This window comes from Lutra lutra, chromosome 3 (genome assembly GCF_902655055.1).
Source record: "Lutra lutra chromosome 3, mLutLut1.2, whole genome shotgun sequence".
NCBI lineage: Eukaryota > Metazoa > Chordata > Mammalia > Carnivora > Mustelidae > Lutra > Lutra lutra.
Genome location: NC_062280.1, coordinates 71,866,139 through 71,879,245, shown reverse-complemented (window position 1 = coordinate 71,879,245; position 13,107 = coordinate 71,866,139). Strand labels below are relative to the sequence as shown.

The 13,107-nt window shown below is 39.3% G+C and overlaps 1 protein-coding gene across 1 annotated transcript; it reads left to right on the top strand.

The window, feature by feature from the left end:
- Positions 1-33: 33 nt before the first annotated feature.
- ATP5MC3 (ATP synthase membrane subunit c locus 3) lies at positions 34-3,349 on the top strand. Its single transcript, XM_047722236.1, has 5 exons — positions 34-169; positions 356-467; positions 1,650-1,727; positions 2,226-2,419; positions 3,090-3,349. Exons 2-5 carry the CDS (start codon positions 429-431, stop codon positions 3,202-3,204), a joined length of 426 nt encoding a protein of 141 aa, XP_047578192.1. The 5' UTR covers positions 34-169; positions 356-428; the 3' UTR covers positions 3,205-3,349.
- The last annotated feature ends 9,758 nt before the right edge of the window (positions 3,350-13,107 follow it).

Below are 13,107 nucleotides of genomic sequence, written 5' to 3'. Positions count from 1 at the left end.
CCAATAAAGTTGTTACAAAGTGACCTTGAGCGTCTTCCCTACTGCCCCCTTTTCCCCGCCTTCTCCATCCGGGTGCCGCCGCGCGAATAAGAGGCGGAACGCGCCTGCGCGGCCAGCGCCACTCCTTCGACCTCTGCCGCCGTAGTTGCCGCCGCCACCTCCCGGGAAGGTAAGCGGAGGGCGCGAGAGCTGGGCCTGGCCGGGGCGGAGCAGCGTCCCGCCAGGACCCATTCATTCTACTGGCGCCTAGATGGACGAGGGCCCAGGCCGACGGCGTGCACGGGAGCCCGAGGGACCTGGGTGGGAAGGACAGGCCCGGGAGGGCACTTGACCTTAAGCCCCTTTACCTCCGCAGAAGGGAAGCGGTAGAGGAGCCCACGTCGGCCGTCATCCAGGTCCTCCAGCCGCGCAGCCCCGAAGAGTGTAAGATGTTCGCCTGCGCCAAGCTCGCCTGCACCCCCTCTCTGGTGCGTAGCCCAGGCTGGGCCGGGACGCTGAGGGCGGACCTCTGGGCCTGGAGCGTGCACGTTGTTGAATGGGGCACCTCTGGGCGGGGCACACCAACCTGTGGGGACCGTTCATCCCTCACCCTCTGTGTTCTCTTTTTCCATTTCTGCTAATCCTGGGGCACCTCACTCGGCTCCTCCCGTCCACGAGTGCGGTGGAGAGCAGCCGAGGCCTAGTTGTCAGGCCCCACTTGCTGTAGGTCAACCCCTTCTTGCTCCTAGTGCCGGAGCGGCCCCCTTCCCCACCTCCTCGAGTACTGTGGGGTTGGGGTCGGCGCGAAGGTTGGGGTGCTCTTAAGGATGTAGGGGGTCTCTGAGGCCTAGTTCGCCGCCGCAGCGTTCTCTCTTGCCTATCTGTAGGTCAAACTCGCTGCTGCAAAGGGAGGGACTTTGCCTCACCCTGTGTGGGCGGAGGAAGGTGGTGGAGTCGTGGAAAGTCTTTCATCCAGCCTCTGGCTGTTATTTCCATAACCATTTCGGAAGCTTTAGGTGAAGTCAGGATGTGGGGGATTTGTCTTAGAGAATCAGGTCTTGGTTCTGAAGGGATTTTCTGTGACCTTAGTGTAGTGGACACTCCAAGGGCAGAGACGCTGGACTGCAATATGTCCGTAGGGTCGAATATTTCACCGGTTATCCTGACACTGATACAGAATTGTTTAAACTGCTTTTTTATTTTATAATTAATGGACATACAGGAATATTTTGGAAGTTGTGGGCCTCATACTAACTTATGGGCTAATTTAAATGACAAGCGTTTATAGTAACCCTTCATTAACTTGTTGGTCCACTCAACATAGCAAAGAATGTGGGATGTTTATTGCTGTTTTTCTGATCTAAATCGTGGCACTACAGTAATTGAAATTTTCAAAATAGTGCTTTCTTTTCAAGCATGTACAAGTTTTATTCAGATTATTACAAATAGATTATGTAGCACACCTCAAACTTCAATTAGCAACTTTAAAATAAAATTCCTTCATGGATTGAAAATAACCAAACAGCAAAATAAGAGACAACACAGAAAAGTCATAAGCTTTCTGATAAATTTTTGCTGATGGCTTTTTTAGAACTCAAGGTACAAGAAGGGTCATTGAGGTCTTAACCTACTCTTAACTTAATATTTGGAATGTTTTTTTTCCTTAATAGATCCGAGCTGGATCCAGAGTTGCATACAGACCAATTTCTGCATCAGTGTTATCTCGACCAGAGGCTAGGACTGGAGAGGTAATAGCAGTAATAATAGAAATTAAGTAACCCCACCAAGTAAGTCTTACGGTTTTAATTAAAGGGGGGTTAAAAAAAACCTCATTAGTGAATGGTTTGAGGGCAGTCTTTTTCCACCCTTGTATCCAAAAAATAGTGCTGAGGATAAGCCAATGAAAGAAACTTGGCTGAGTTGGCTAAGAAATAGTTAGTATGTGTGTGTGTGTGTCTTGAGTTGCCTGTATTTACGATTCTACTAGCCAGTTACTGAAAAGCCTACCCTATTAAAAGGCATATTCAAATACACTGTTTCATAATTTTCCACAACCTTACGAAGTATACTGTTATCCCTATTCCACAACATTGGAATTACTCTAAGCTCTTGATTTTCCACTGTGCCACACACAATCTCCTATTCAAAAAATCACAAAGGAGTAGTTATCATTTGACAGTATAGTAATGAAAATAGCTAATTGTGATTACTGCTTTAGCCCTTGCTTTTTATTTCCTTTTCTCTAGGGCTCTACGGTATTTAATGGGGCCCAGAATGGTGTGTCTCAACTAATCCAGAGGGAGTTTCAGACCAGTGCAATAAGCAGAGACATTGATACCGCTGCCAAGTTTATTGGTGCAGGTGCTGCAACAGTGGGAGTGGCTGGTTCTGGTGCTGGTATTGGAACAGTCTTTGGCAGCCTTATCATTGGTTATGCCAGGTAATTTCTGTCACCAAATAAGCTACTTTAAGAGCATGCTTGACATAGTTGGAAACTTGGAAAATTAGTGAAATAATAATAGGTACTTTGTATTAAGTGCCAACTCTGCGTTTGCCTTGTGTTTTGAGGGCTTTGCACGCATGATCTCACTTAACCCTCATAGTACTGCTTGGAGATACTCCAGCTTACTTAGGAAGGATGAGCATTGCAGAAATACACTGATTGCCCAAGTAGCTAGTGTCAGAAATAAATTCTCATTCTGACTTCAGAGTCTGCACTCTTGATTGTTAAGCTATATTGGCACTACAGTTAACAGCACAGTCTCTCTTATATAATAAAAGTATCAATTTTTCCATTTTATTTAAGATCTTATTTCTAAACTATCAAATCTTAAAACATATAGAATATACTTTCATGGGAATAGCAAGTATGTCTGAACCCCTCAAAACGGATGAAGACAAACCATTTATAGTAACATAGAGATCACTTCCTACTTTTTCTCTGAATGATTGGGATTGAGAAGAAAGAATATCGAACAAAGGCAGAGGCAAAAGAGATCTAGGCAAATACTCTTCTAGGACTTGCCAGTTTGATTCTTTGAGTTTACCAAACATACTGGAATTCAGAAAATATTTCAAAGTAACAATTACATGTGTTGTGTCTCTTTTAGAAACCCTTCGCTGAAGCAGCAGCTGTTCTCATATGCTATCCTGGGATTTGCCTTGTCTGAAGCTATGGGTCTCTTTTGTTTGATGGTTGCCTTCTTGATTTTGTTTGCCATGTAACAGAAATTACTGCTTGAAATGTTGGCATTCATATTAATTACGGATATAATTCTGTGTATCTTACTGTGACTCCGAAAACTGTAGTATTGGTGTCATGGAAATGTACGTTATTTCCAAGGTCATTTCATTAAAGATGAAAACTTTAGTTTTTGCTGTGATTTGTACTGAACCTAAATTTCAATCATCACAAAGAAGAATATGCATTCAAGTAGATGCTATGCAAGTCAGAGGAAATTAAGCAGTTGCACCTTGATGAAAACGAGTCAATTTTATGAGAATTCTTTTATATGGTATTCTGCACATTGTAATTTGTAGGGCTTTTGGTTACTCGTATAAAGGAGAAATATGTGAGTGTTTTCAGCTTCTGTGAGATACAATTAATTAAGCTAAGATAGTAACAGGGATTACAATGCCTGGGAGCAGAATTACCTTCCAAGACTAACTTGGCTGGTCTTACACAGCTGGATCTAAAAATCAATCATGTCGGCTTTTTAGGAATTGAAGCCTTGTTAGACTAGGGTTGGGGGTGGGTTTTGCTTTTCAGTAAGTCTCATGTTAAGCAAATAAGTGTCCATAACAAAGTAGAATTTCTAAGAAGAAAATCTCATTAGGAGCTGGTTTCTTGCTTGAATGAGGCTCTCTTTAGGAACCAACTATCAAGTGGAAAAATTTAAAAGGTGGGGCACTTGGGTGGCTCTGTTGGTTGATTGTCTGCATTCAGCTCAGGTTATGATCCCAGAGTCCTGGGATTGAACTCTGCATTGGGTTCTCCACTCACCTAAGAGCCTGCTTCTCCCTCTCCCTCTGCCATTCCCCTCGTTTATGCTCTATGGCTCTATCTCTGTCAAATAAATAAAAATATTTTCAAAAAATTTAAAAAGGTAATGAAAACCAAATATGAAAAAGTAAGCTTAATTGGCTATTTTTTTTTTTTTTAAGATTTTATTTGTTTGACAGCACAAGTAAGCAGAGTGGCAGGCAGAGGGAGAGAGAGAAGTAGGCTCTGCTGAGCAAGGAGCCCGATGTGGGGCTTGATCCCAGGACCCTGGAATCAAGCATGGTCTTTGGAATCAAGGAAGGTCTGAATCTGGATCCCATGCCACTTAAGGGCTATCTGATTTTGGGAATTAACCCATCTTAAGCCTATTTTTCTGTCCATCTTTTCTTCCCAATTATGCAGGGTTGTCATGAGGACTAAATTACATAAAGCACATAAAATTCCCAGGAAAGGCAGTGGCACTTGTGTGATGCATATACCCTGTCCTTCCCCAACTGTTTCCCAAGATCTGGACATCAAAGCCTATGGATGTAATTTTTACATCTTCTAACATACTCATGTAGTATTAAACTGCTGTTGAACCAACTAGCATCCCAAGATGCTAGTGATGAGCAATGCTTTGGCAATTTTTGGCTTTAAAAATATAGCCATTTTGGCTTTAAAAATATAGCCAATTCAGGGGCGCCTGGGTGGTTCAGTTGGTTAAGCAGCTGCCTTCAGCTTGGGTCTTTAGGCTAGGACATTCAAAAACCTGTATATGCGGGGAAAATTAGAAAGTAACCACTCATGCCTAAGAAAAGGCACAGGCTCAGAAAAGAACAGACAACACTGTTTACACATCAAGCTAATCCTCGGCACAGAGACCATATACAACAATCAAAAATAATACTAATAAAATAGCAACAATAAATCCTAGGGAAGAATAATCTGATTGCCAGAGATACCACATTATTCAGATGTCCAGTTTGCAACAATAAGAACAAAAAAATCACAAGGCATTCAAAAAACAGGAAAGTATGGCCCATTCAAAGGGAAAATAAAAAATCTTGGAGCAAAAGACCTGATGGCAGATCTAGACAAAGACTAAACCATATTAAAGATGATCAAAGAACTAAGGAGGTGGAGAAAGTTTAAAAAATGACGTATGCATGAACTTCCTTATTCCAAAATTACTACCAAGCTGCAGTAATCAAACCTGTTAATGGTATAAAGACAGAATAGACCAATGGAATAGAAAGCCCAGAAATCCTTGCATTTATAGTCCAATAATTTTTGACAGGAGTGTCAAGACCATCCAATAGGGTAATGATAGCCATTTCAACAAATGGTGCCTGGAAAACGATATTCACATGCAAAAGAATGAAGTTGGACCCTTAACTAACAACATATACAGAAATTAACTCAAAGTAGATCAAAGACTTAATTAAGACCAAAAATTACAAAGCTCTTTTTTTTTTTTTTTAAAGATTTTATTTATTTATTTGACAGAGAGAAATCACAAGTAAGCAGAGAGGCAGGCAGAGAGAGAGGAGGAAGCAGGCTCCCTGCTGAGCAGAAAGCCCGATGTGGGGCTCGAACCCAGGACCTGGGATCATGACCTGAGCCGAAGGCAGCGGCTTAACCCACTGAGCCACCCAGGCGCCCCGAAAAAAATTACAAAGCTCTTAGAAGAAAACTGCAAAAACTTCAGGACACTGGGTTTGGCAATGATTTCTTAGACAAGACACCAAAGACACAGGCAACAAAAGAAAAAAAATTAGATAAACTGAATATCATGAAAGTTTCAACATTTTGTGCAATAAAAGACATGCTCAAAAAGACAACACACAAAATGGGAGAAAATATTTGCAAATCCTCTATCGGATAAGGGATTAATATCCACAATATGGAGAGATGTCCTAAAATTCAACAAAAACACAACACAATTTTAAAATGGTCAAAGGACTTAATAGACATTTCTCTGAAGGTACTCAAATGGCTGACTGATAGATGAAAAGATGCTCATCATTACTAATCATTAGGGAAGTGCAAATCAAAGCTACAATGAGATACCACTTCACACCATGGTATGACAACTATAAAAACAACAAAACAAAAATGTTGGCAAGGATATGGGGGAATTGGAACACTTCTGCGCTGCTGGTAGGAATGTAAAATGGTACAGCTGCTTTGGAAAATAGTATCGTGGTTCCTCAAAAAGTTAAAAATAGAAGTGCCATATGATCCAACAATTCTACTTAACGGGTATATTCCCCCAAAGAACTGAAAGCAAGGTTTTGAAGAGATACTTGCATTATTCACCATTATAACTAAACTATGGAAGCAACCCAAGTGTCCATCGATGGTTAAATGGTATAAGCAAAATGTGGTATATACATGCAATGGAATGTTGTTTAGCCTTAAAAAGGAAAGAAGTTCTGATAGATGCTACAATTGGATGAACCCTGAGGACATTATGCTAAGTGAAACAAACCTGTCACGAAAAGACAAACTACTGTTTGATTCACTTAGGTAGTTAGAGTAATCAAAATCATAGAGACAAAAAAGAATTGTTATTGCTAGGGGCTGGGGTGGGAACAATGCGGGCATCTAGTTTAACAGGCATGGAGTTTCCGTTTTACAAAATAGACATGGATGGTAATGATGGTTGCAAAACATTATGAATACATTCTTTTAAGTTTTTTTTTTTGTTTTTTTTGTTTTTTTTTAAGATTTTATTTATTTATTTGACAGAGAGAAATCACAAGTAGGCAGAGAGGCAGGCAGAGAGAGAGGAGGAAGCAGGCTCCCTGCTGAGCAGGAAGCCCGATGTGGGGCTCGAACCCAGGACCTGGGATCATGACCTGAGCCGAAGGCAGCGGCTTAACCCACTGAGCCACCCAGGCACCCCTTAAGTTTTTATTTTTAAGTAATCTCTATAACCAACGTGAAGCTCAAACTCACAACCCCGTGATCAAGATTTGCATGCTCTTCCAACTGAGCCAGCCAGGCGCTCCTCATTATAGATGTATTTAATATCACTGAAATATATACTTAAAATAGTTAAGATGGTAAATGTTGTTATGTGTATTTTATGAAAATAGAACAATCAAGGGCCCAGGGAGCACAATATGGTTCAGATCCATTTCAGTAAGAGCCAGTAAATAGACAAGAACTGTAAAGAACTTCAGAGTTCTTTGGTTAAGCAGCTGCCTTCAACTTGGGTCTTTAGGCTAGGACATTCAAAAACCTCTGTATATACAGGGAAAATTAGAAAGTAACCACTCATGCCTAAGATGTAAGGTACTTCCAAGGAATGGTAAGAATTTGCTGAGCAGCTGAAGTTAGGTAGAAATGGATGTCACTAAAGTTAAGTTTAAAGAAGGATTATAGATAAATGGGAAATATCCTTTGAGAACCAAAAAATATATACTCACTATTTGGTTATTTTAGCCAATGTGGTTTGGTTTGGGTGTTAAGTGTTTGAAAGGCGAAAACATCAGGACTATCCCCTGCAAAGGCTTCTAAGTACATGATTTCTATACCTGAAATTATGAGTTGTTGAAGTCACTACATGCTAAGCATATACTAATTTGGTAATTTCACAGTATTACTCTATTGAAAATATTATGGACTTAAGACCTAAATACATAGTCCATCAATTACTTGCCAAATTCTTTACATTATTAGGACCAAAAAAAATTTTTTTCAGATCTAATACTATCCTCCTCTGCCTCAACAAACATGGCAGTTGGACTTTGTCTCTGCCAAAAACAACATTATGCCTTAGCTTGCTTTGATGTACAGATAGTTAATAAGTAGTAGTCAAAACTTACGATGGTATAGGATTTATAAGTGGTATCACAATTGTTACAGATTTTTTGAAGGTGGGTAGCATGAGTTTATACTCTTCTTTTCCTTCCACCCACCCTAATCCTACCCTCTTCTACTACACAAGCTCACCTGTGCATTCTTTCTGGTGATGTGTATATTAAAATATACTACTCAAAGTGAGGTCCAGGGATCAGCAGTGTTGGCATCACTCCGGACCTTCTCAGAGATAGAGGTTCGGGAGCTTCACACCACACCTTCTGAATCAGAATCTGAATCTTAACAAGGATTCCAGGTGATGTGTATACACATTAAGCTTTCAGAACACTGCACTAGAATACATACAACAGTTCTCCACATGCCTTGTTGACTAGACTCCTTATCTTTCAAAAAGCTATCAACTCATTAATTGGGCAGGTTTTTTCCCCGCTTTTGGAATGTACTTAGCAGTGATTCTCAAAGCATGGTCTGAAAATTCTGAGGGCCCTTAGAAACTTTCGGGGGTTCACAAGTTCTTCCCTTTTCCACTGACATAGCCATGTGAGGCTAGATTGTCATCAGAACTTCAACTAAAACAATATGATGCAGCAGATAGAATACGGAGATACAAAAATGCAGCTACTATTAAGTGTGATGTAGTTATTTACAAAAGTGAATACAATGCCTTTCTTTTTTGTGTTGGAACATATAGCTATTTTTTTTAATGTTATTTATGTTAACATGTTGTTATGGAGTGCGGGTTCCCAAAATCAAAAATTAGAACCACTGGTATAATCTGTCAGTGAGAAAGTAGGCTCCAGTATGACATTTCACTTACAAGTTTATAGAAACAGTTTTGTAAATTGAGGGTAACCTTCTATCTCTAGGTCACATCCTTTTAGCTATCTGTTTATAATCTCTAAAAATTGGCCCACATTCCTTGTAAGAATCTGCGTTTCCTTCTCCTGAATGATGCAAGTAATCTATCTCCTCTTAGATATTTAGTAACTTAGAGTTTCTTTTCCAAGGGAGCTTAAATATTGAAGAGAGGAATGACTTAAGATCAATAGGGACTCATAAATCCAAGGGCTTTTGATTGTTCTACCTATTAGCATGACTAGCATCCTACAACTGATCTTGGCAGAGACTCCTAAGAGGACCCATGGTTGCTGGCAGTGGCTATTTTTCAACAAAAAGCATTTAGTTAGCATTTCCCAGCCATAGAGATTCAGGATCTGCTCGTCTTACAGGAGAGCCCCAGGGTTTACTTTCTCAAACGGTTATATAGTTCGGTGGAGTCTCTCAAATGCTGGACAGCTCGGTATTATTCCTGGGGGGATAATCTATCTAATTCTATCTAAAGCACAGCTCAAAATATTTATCTACCTCTCTAGAGATATTTAAAACATCTTTAGCTCTCAAGACCCCTAAAATTGTAGCAAGGGAGTAAGCTTAGAATACTGCGTGTTATCACATTCCTGCTTTTTCTCCACAGTACTTACTACTGTTTAAAATATCATATTGTTTATAAATGTGTTGTGACTCCCCTCCTCTCCCATGAAAGTCTCCTTAAGGGATTGTGTCTTTTTGATAGTTGTAGCTGCAGGGCCAGGAACAGTGCTTGGCATGTTCATACTCAACAAATACTGATACTCTATGAATAGTAAACTATAGAAACAGAGTATTAGGTTGACATTTAACCCAAGAGGCTATCTCCAAGGTGAGAATGTAACTGGAAAGAGCAAGGTATTATTCTATGGCCTGGGAAGGTCCATATGACCAGGACTTTCTTGGTTTCTGGGTTAAGGAATTCATAGCTTTGCTATTATGTGGGCCTTGGTTTGACAGTTATGGGGAGTCATAAAGGGTAGACACTGGAATGCCAGACAAAATTCTTTACCCTTGGAGTGGTTCTATCCACCTACACTGGTAACTTAATAGTGTGTGGAAAGCTAAGAGTAATGATGATAAGCCCTCTTTCAAGTGAGTGGGATGAGAAAGTGGAAGGAGAAGGCACTGATACGAAAGATGGAAAGAAAGTAGGCTCTTTTTTTTTTTTAAAGATTTTTATTTATTTATTTGACAGAGAGAGATCACAAGTAGACGGAGAGGCAGGCAGAGAGAGAGAGAGGGAAGCAGGCTCCCTGCTGAGCAGAGAGCCCGATGCGGGACTCGATCCCAGGACCCTGAGATCATGACCTGAGCCGAAGGCAGCAGCTTTAACTCACTGAGCCACCCAGGCGCCCAAGTAAGTAGGCTCTTAAATTACATTCTCTTTCTTTGGACTGGTCTCACTGAGGCTGGCATAAACTAAAGTATGATTTGAAGATAAATGTAGCCCTCTAATTTCCCCCCCACAATGCCACACACAATTAATTACAGACTCTTTTGAAACCCAAAGACTGGGGGTGGGAAGTGGACAAGGACCCTCCTTGTACTTGAAATGTTCTGAATGAAAATTCCCATAGTGAGAACAGATTTTAGAAGGTTAACTATAAGGTAGGCCATTTCAGGGATGTGCAAGAAAACCCTGGCTTGTCAGAGGGAAAGAAAAAAAGATCTGCCATGAGGTAGAAACTACAAAAAAAATCAACTAAAATGTCTAGGGCCATGCTGTCCTCATCTCATCACTCTGCACTGGGCTGCATCTTCAGGACACCTGTGAAAATGCAGAGGCTTTCTGTGAGTCCAAGGCAGACATAAAGGATATCCTGGATATCCTGTGTTTTATTTAGCTACAAACAGAAACTTACAAATTAAATCTTCCTTTTCACTCTATTTGTCATATATACATATCTGTGTATTTATATTTTAGTATATTTAAATACTATATACTTGAGCAGGGTTTTAGTTGAATTCTTAAGAACCATAGCAGATTAATGGATTAACAACCACATAATAACTCTTCTGAAAAAGGTAGAAGAATGCCACCATGCTCTGTGGCATTTGGAAGGCTTTAAGAGCAATCAGAGGCCTCCATTGCTTCTTGCAGTATGTAATAATGGGCATTTCTGTGATAGAAATAGTTTTCTTCAAATAGCCTCTTGTATCTAAGGGATACCAATTTTATTCAGAAGTCATGCTGGGTTCTTAGAGGAGGTTCACCAGACCTCACTAATTTTCTTAGGAGTAAGTGGGGGTAGATGAATGTTTGGGATGATAAGAGGCAAAAAGGGGGTCCAGAACAAATTTCCTGCATTTGCAAAAGAGAAGACTGTAGAGACTTTTAGAGCTGTTAGGGGATACTGAGGCGTGACAAAGAGAAAAAAATTGAAGAGCAAAGTGTTTTAAGAAGATATGGATACTGAGACTTACAAGTTCATGAGATCAGAACTGAAAATAATTAACTACCTTCATTTGTCTAAGCTGAATGTTTTCTCAATTCGTAGAAAAGTTATAGTAAAGGAACTGTTGTGGAATTACAAATATATAAAGTAAGACACTTTCTAACTACTAGGTTACCAACATGGTATGGAACAGATTTGCATCCTTTCCACCTGTTTTTCCTCTGTGATCTCCTTCATTTTTTCTCACTTTAAGTTTACTTTTTAAAAAAGAAAAGTAGTTAAAACTGCAATCTCACAACAGAGTACTATTTATATTACTATAATTCTTCTCTCTTCTATGAGGACTCTTGAAAGAATTTCCTTAAAATAACATGTTCCTCTAGTGCGTTATGTAGATATTTAACTACTTGACAAAAGACTGGAGAAGTAGGGATGAGGAGGAGAAATTTAAAACCAAACCTACTGCCAATTGAAAATGAATCAAAACTGGAGAAAAGAATTTCTAATTTTTTATACGAGTGGAAAATAATTGTTTCGAGAAAATCTAATTGATGCAAATTTCTTTTGCAATGCCATAACATTTATAGTTCTTTTTCTCACATTAGACATCTTGAAAGTTGGAGAGAAGAAGCACCATTTTAGTAAATACATACTCGTCCTAACAACTTGTGATTGTCAGGTGCACATCTTGTCCATCATCATATTCAGTATCAATAATCTGAGCTGCTGAGGTTTAACTGATTATTAGTGCTACATGACACAAACACTGCTATAGTGTCACTGATAATAGATAGGGATAGTACTTTCATTCTAACTTGAGAAGTAAACAATGTTAATATTCTGGCTTCTTTCTGGTCTCTTGAATAATGAAATTAGTTTTAAAAGTGTGACTTGGCTCACATATATGTACACAGGCCATAAACCTGCTAAAAGGTTCAGTGCCATCAGAATTTCACTTTTATGCCAGATACCATTATTGAACTGCACATTTATTAATTTTCAAATATAACACCACACAATCTTCCAATAATTTCAGTTTCACTTTGATTTGGATGTTCGAGAGTGCATTTTATATTAATACACAAACTTTATTCATAATTTAGAGTTATGTAATAGGTGAAAAAAACAATGCATGTAGATAACTGGCTTTTAAAAAAATAGTTAAATTTTTGCAGGAGCCCCTGATCATGCTTTTCATTGTGCATATTTATTGAACAATCAATATCCCCCACACTTAACACTGAAATATTGAAGTTATACAGAGAATCATAGAGCAACTTTAAAAAGAAGTATTTTTCAGTGGGTTAAGTCTCTGCCTTTGGCTCAGGTCATGATCTCAGGGTCCTGGGCTCGAGTCTCGCATCGGGCTCTCTGCTTCGCGGGGAGCCTGCTTCCTCCTCTCCCTCTGCCTGCCTCTCTACCTACTTGTGACTCTGTCAAATAAATAAAATCTTTAAAAAAAATAAATAAAAAAATATTTCAGCACTATTCTTCTGTGTTTTCAGGAGTATATCTGTGTCTATTGCAGAAAAGTATATATGGTCTCTCTTGACCCTCGTGTTAATCAAATGGTCTTCCTCCTTCTTTCCGTCCTTTTTTAAACAGCTACTTTCAAAGCTTTGTCATTGTAGCAATCTAGTGAGCAGTAGAGTAGTAGTATGGGAAGAGAGCCATCTCTATTCCATATTCTAATTTGGTGTCCTTTGTAAATGTTAATAAGGAGTTGCTGATACTTTAAAAGTTTGAAATTGTCTCTATTAAAGTTAATATATTTAAAATCTGTAACCACTAAGTAAAAGAAAATTGATAAAATAGAAAACACCTTATTATGGAAGATTTTCTTTTATAAACAACTCGCACTGTTTTAACTTATGGTTACATAGTGGAGGGCACTGCATTTCTTTTGGTAAGTTACTTAGAACATAATTATATGGTAATATCCTACACTGTACAAGGCGTTCAGGAGACGAAATAATCAGTTTCAGTTATAGCTTAGTTAAATTCGAACAAATGCCATCCAAAGCAAAGGCTTTTCTTCTTCCTTTCAAA

What these genes read in the sequence shown, in the direction of transcription:
- ATP5MC3 (XM_047722236.1), top strand. Translation starts at nt 429, where the DNA reads ATGTTCGCCTGCGCCAAGCTCGCCTGCACCCCCTCTCTG. An exon ending in CAGAGGCTAGGACTGGAGAG is followed by an intron (nt 1,728 to 2,225) that starts GTAATAGCAGTA and finishes CCTTTTCTCTAG; the next exon opens with GGCTCTACGGTATTTAATGG. An exon ending in CTTATCATTGGTTATGCCAG is followed by an intron (nt 2,420 to 3,089) that starts GTAATTTCTGTC and finishes TGTCTCTTTTAG; the next exon opens with AAACCCTTCGCTGAAGCAGC.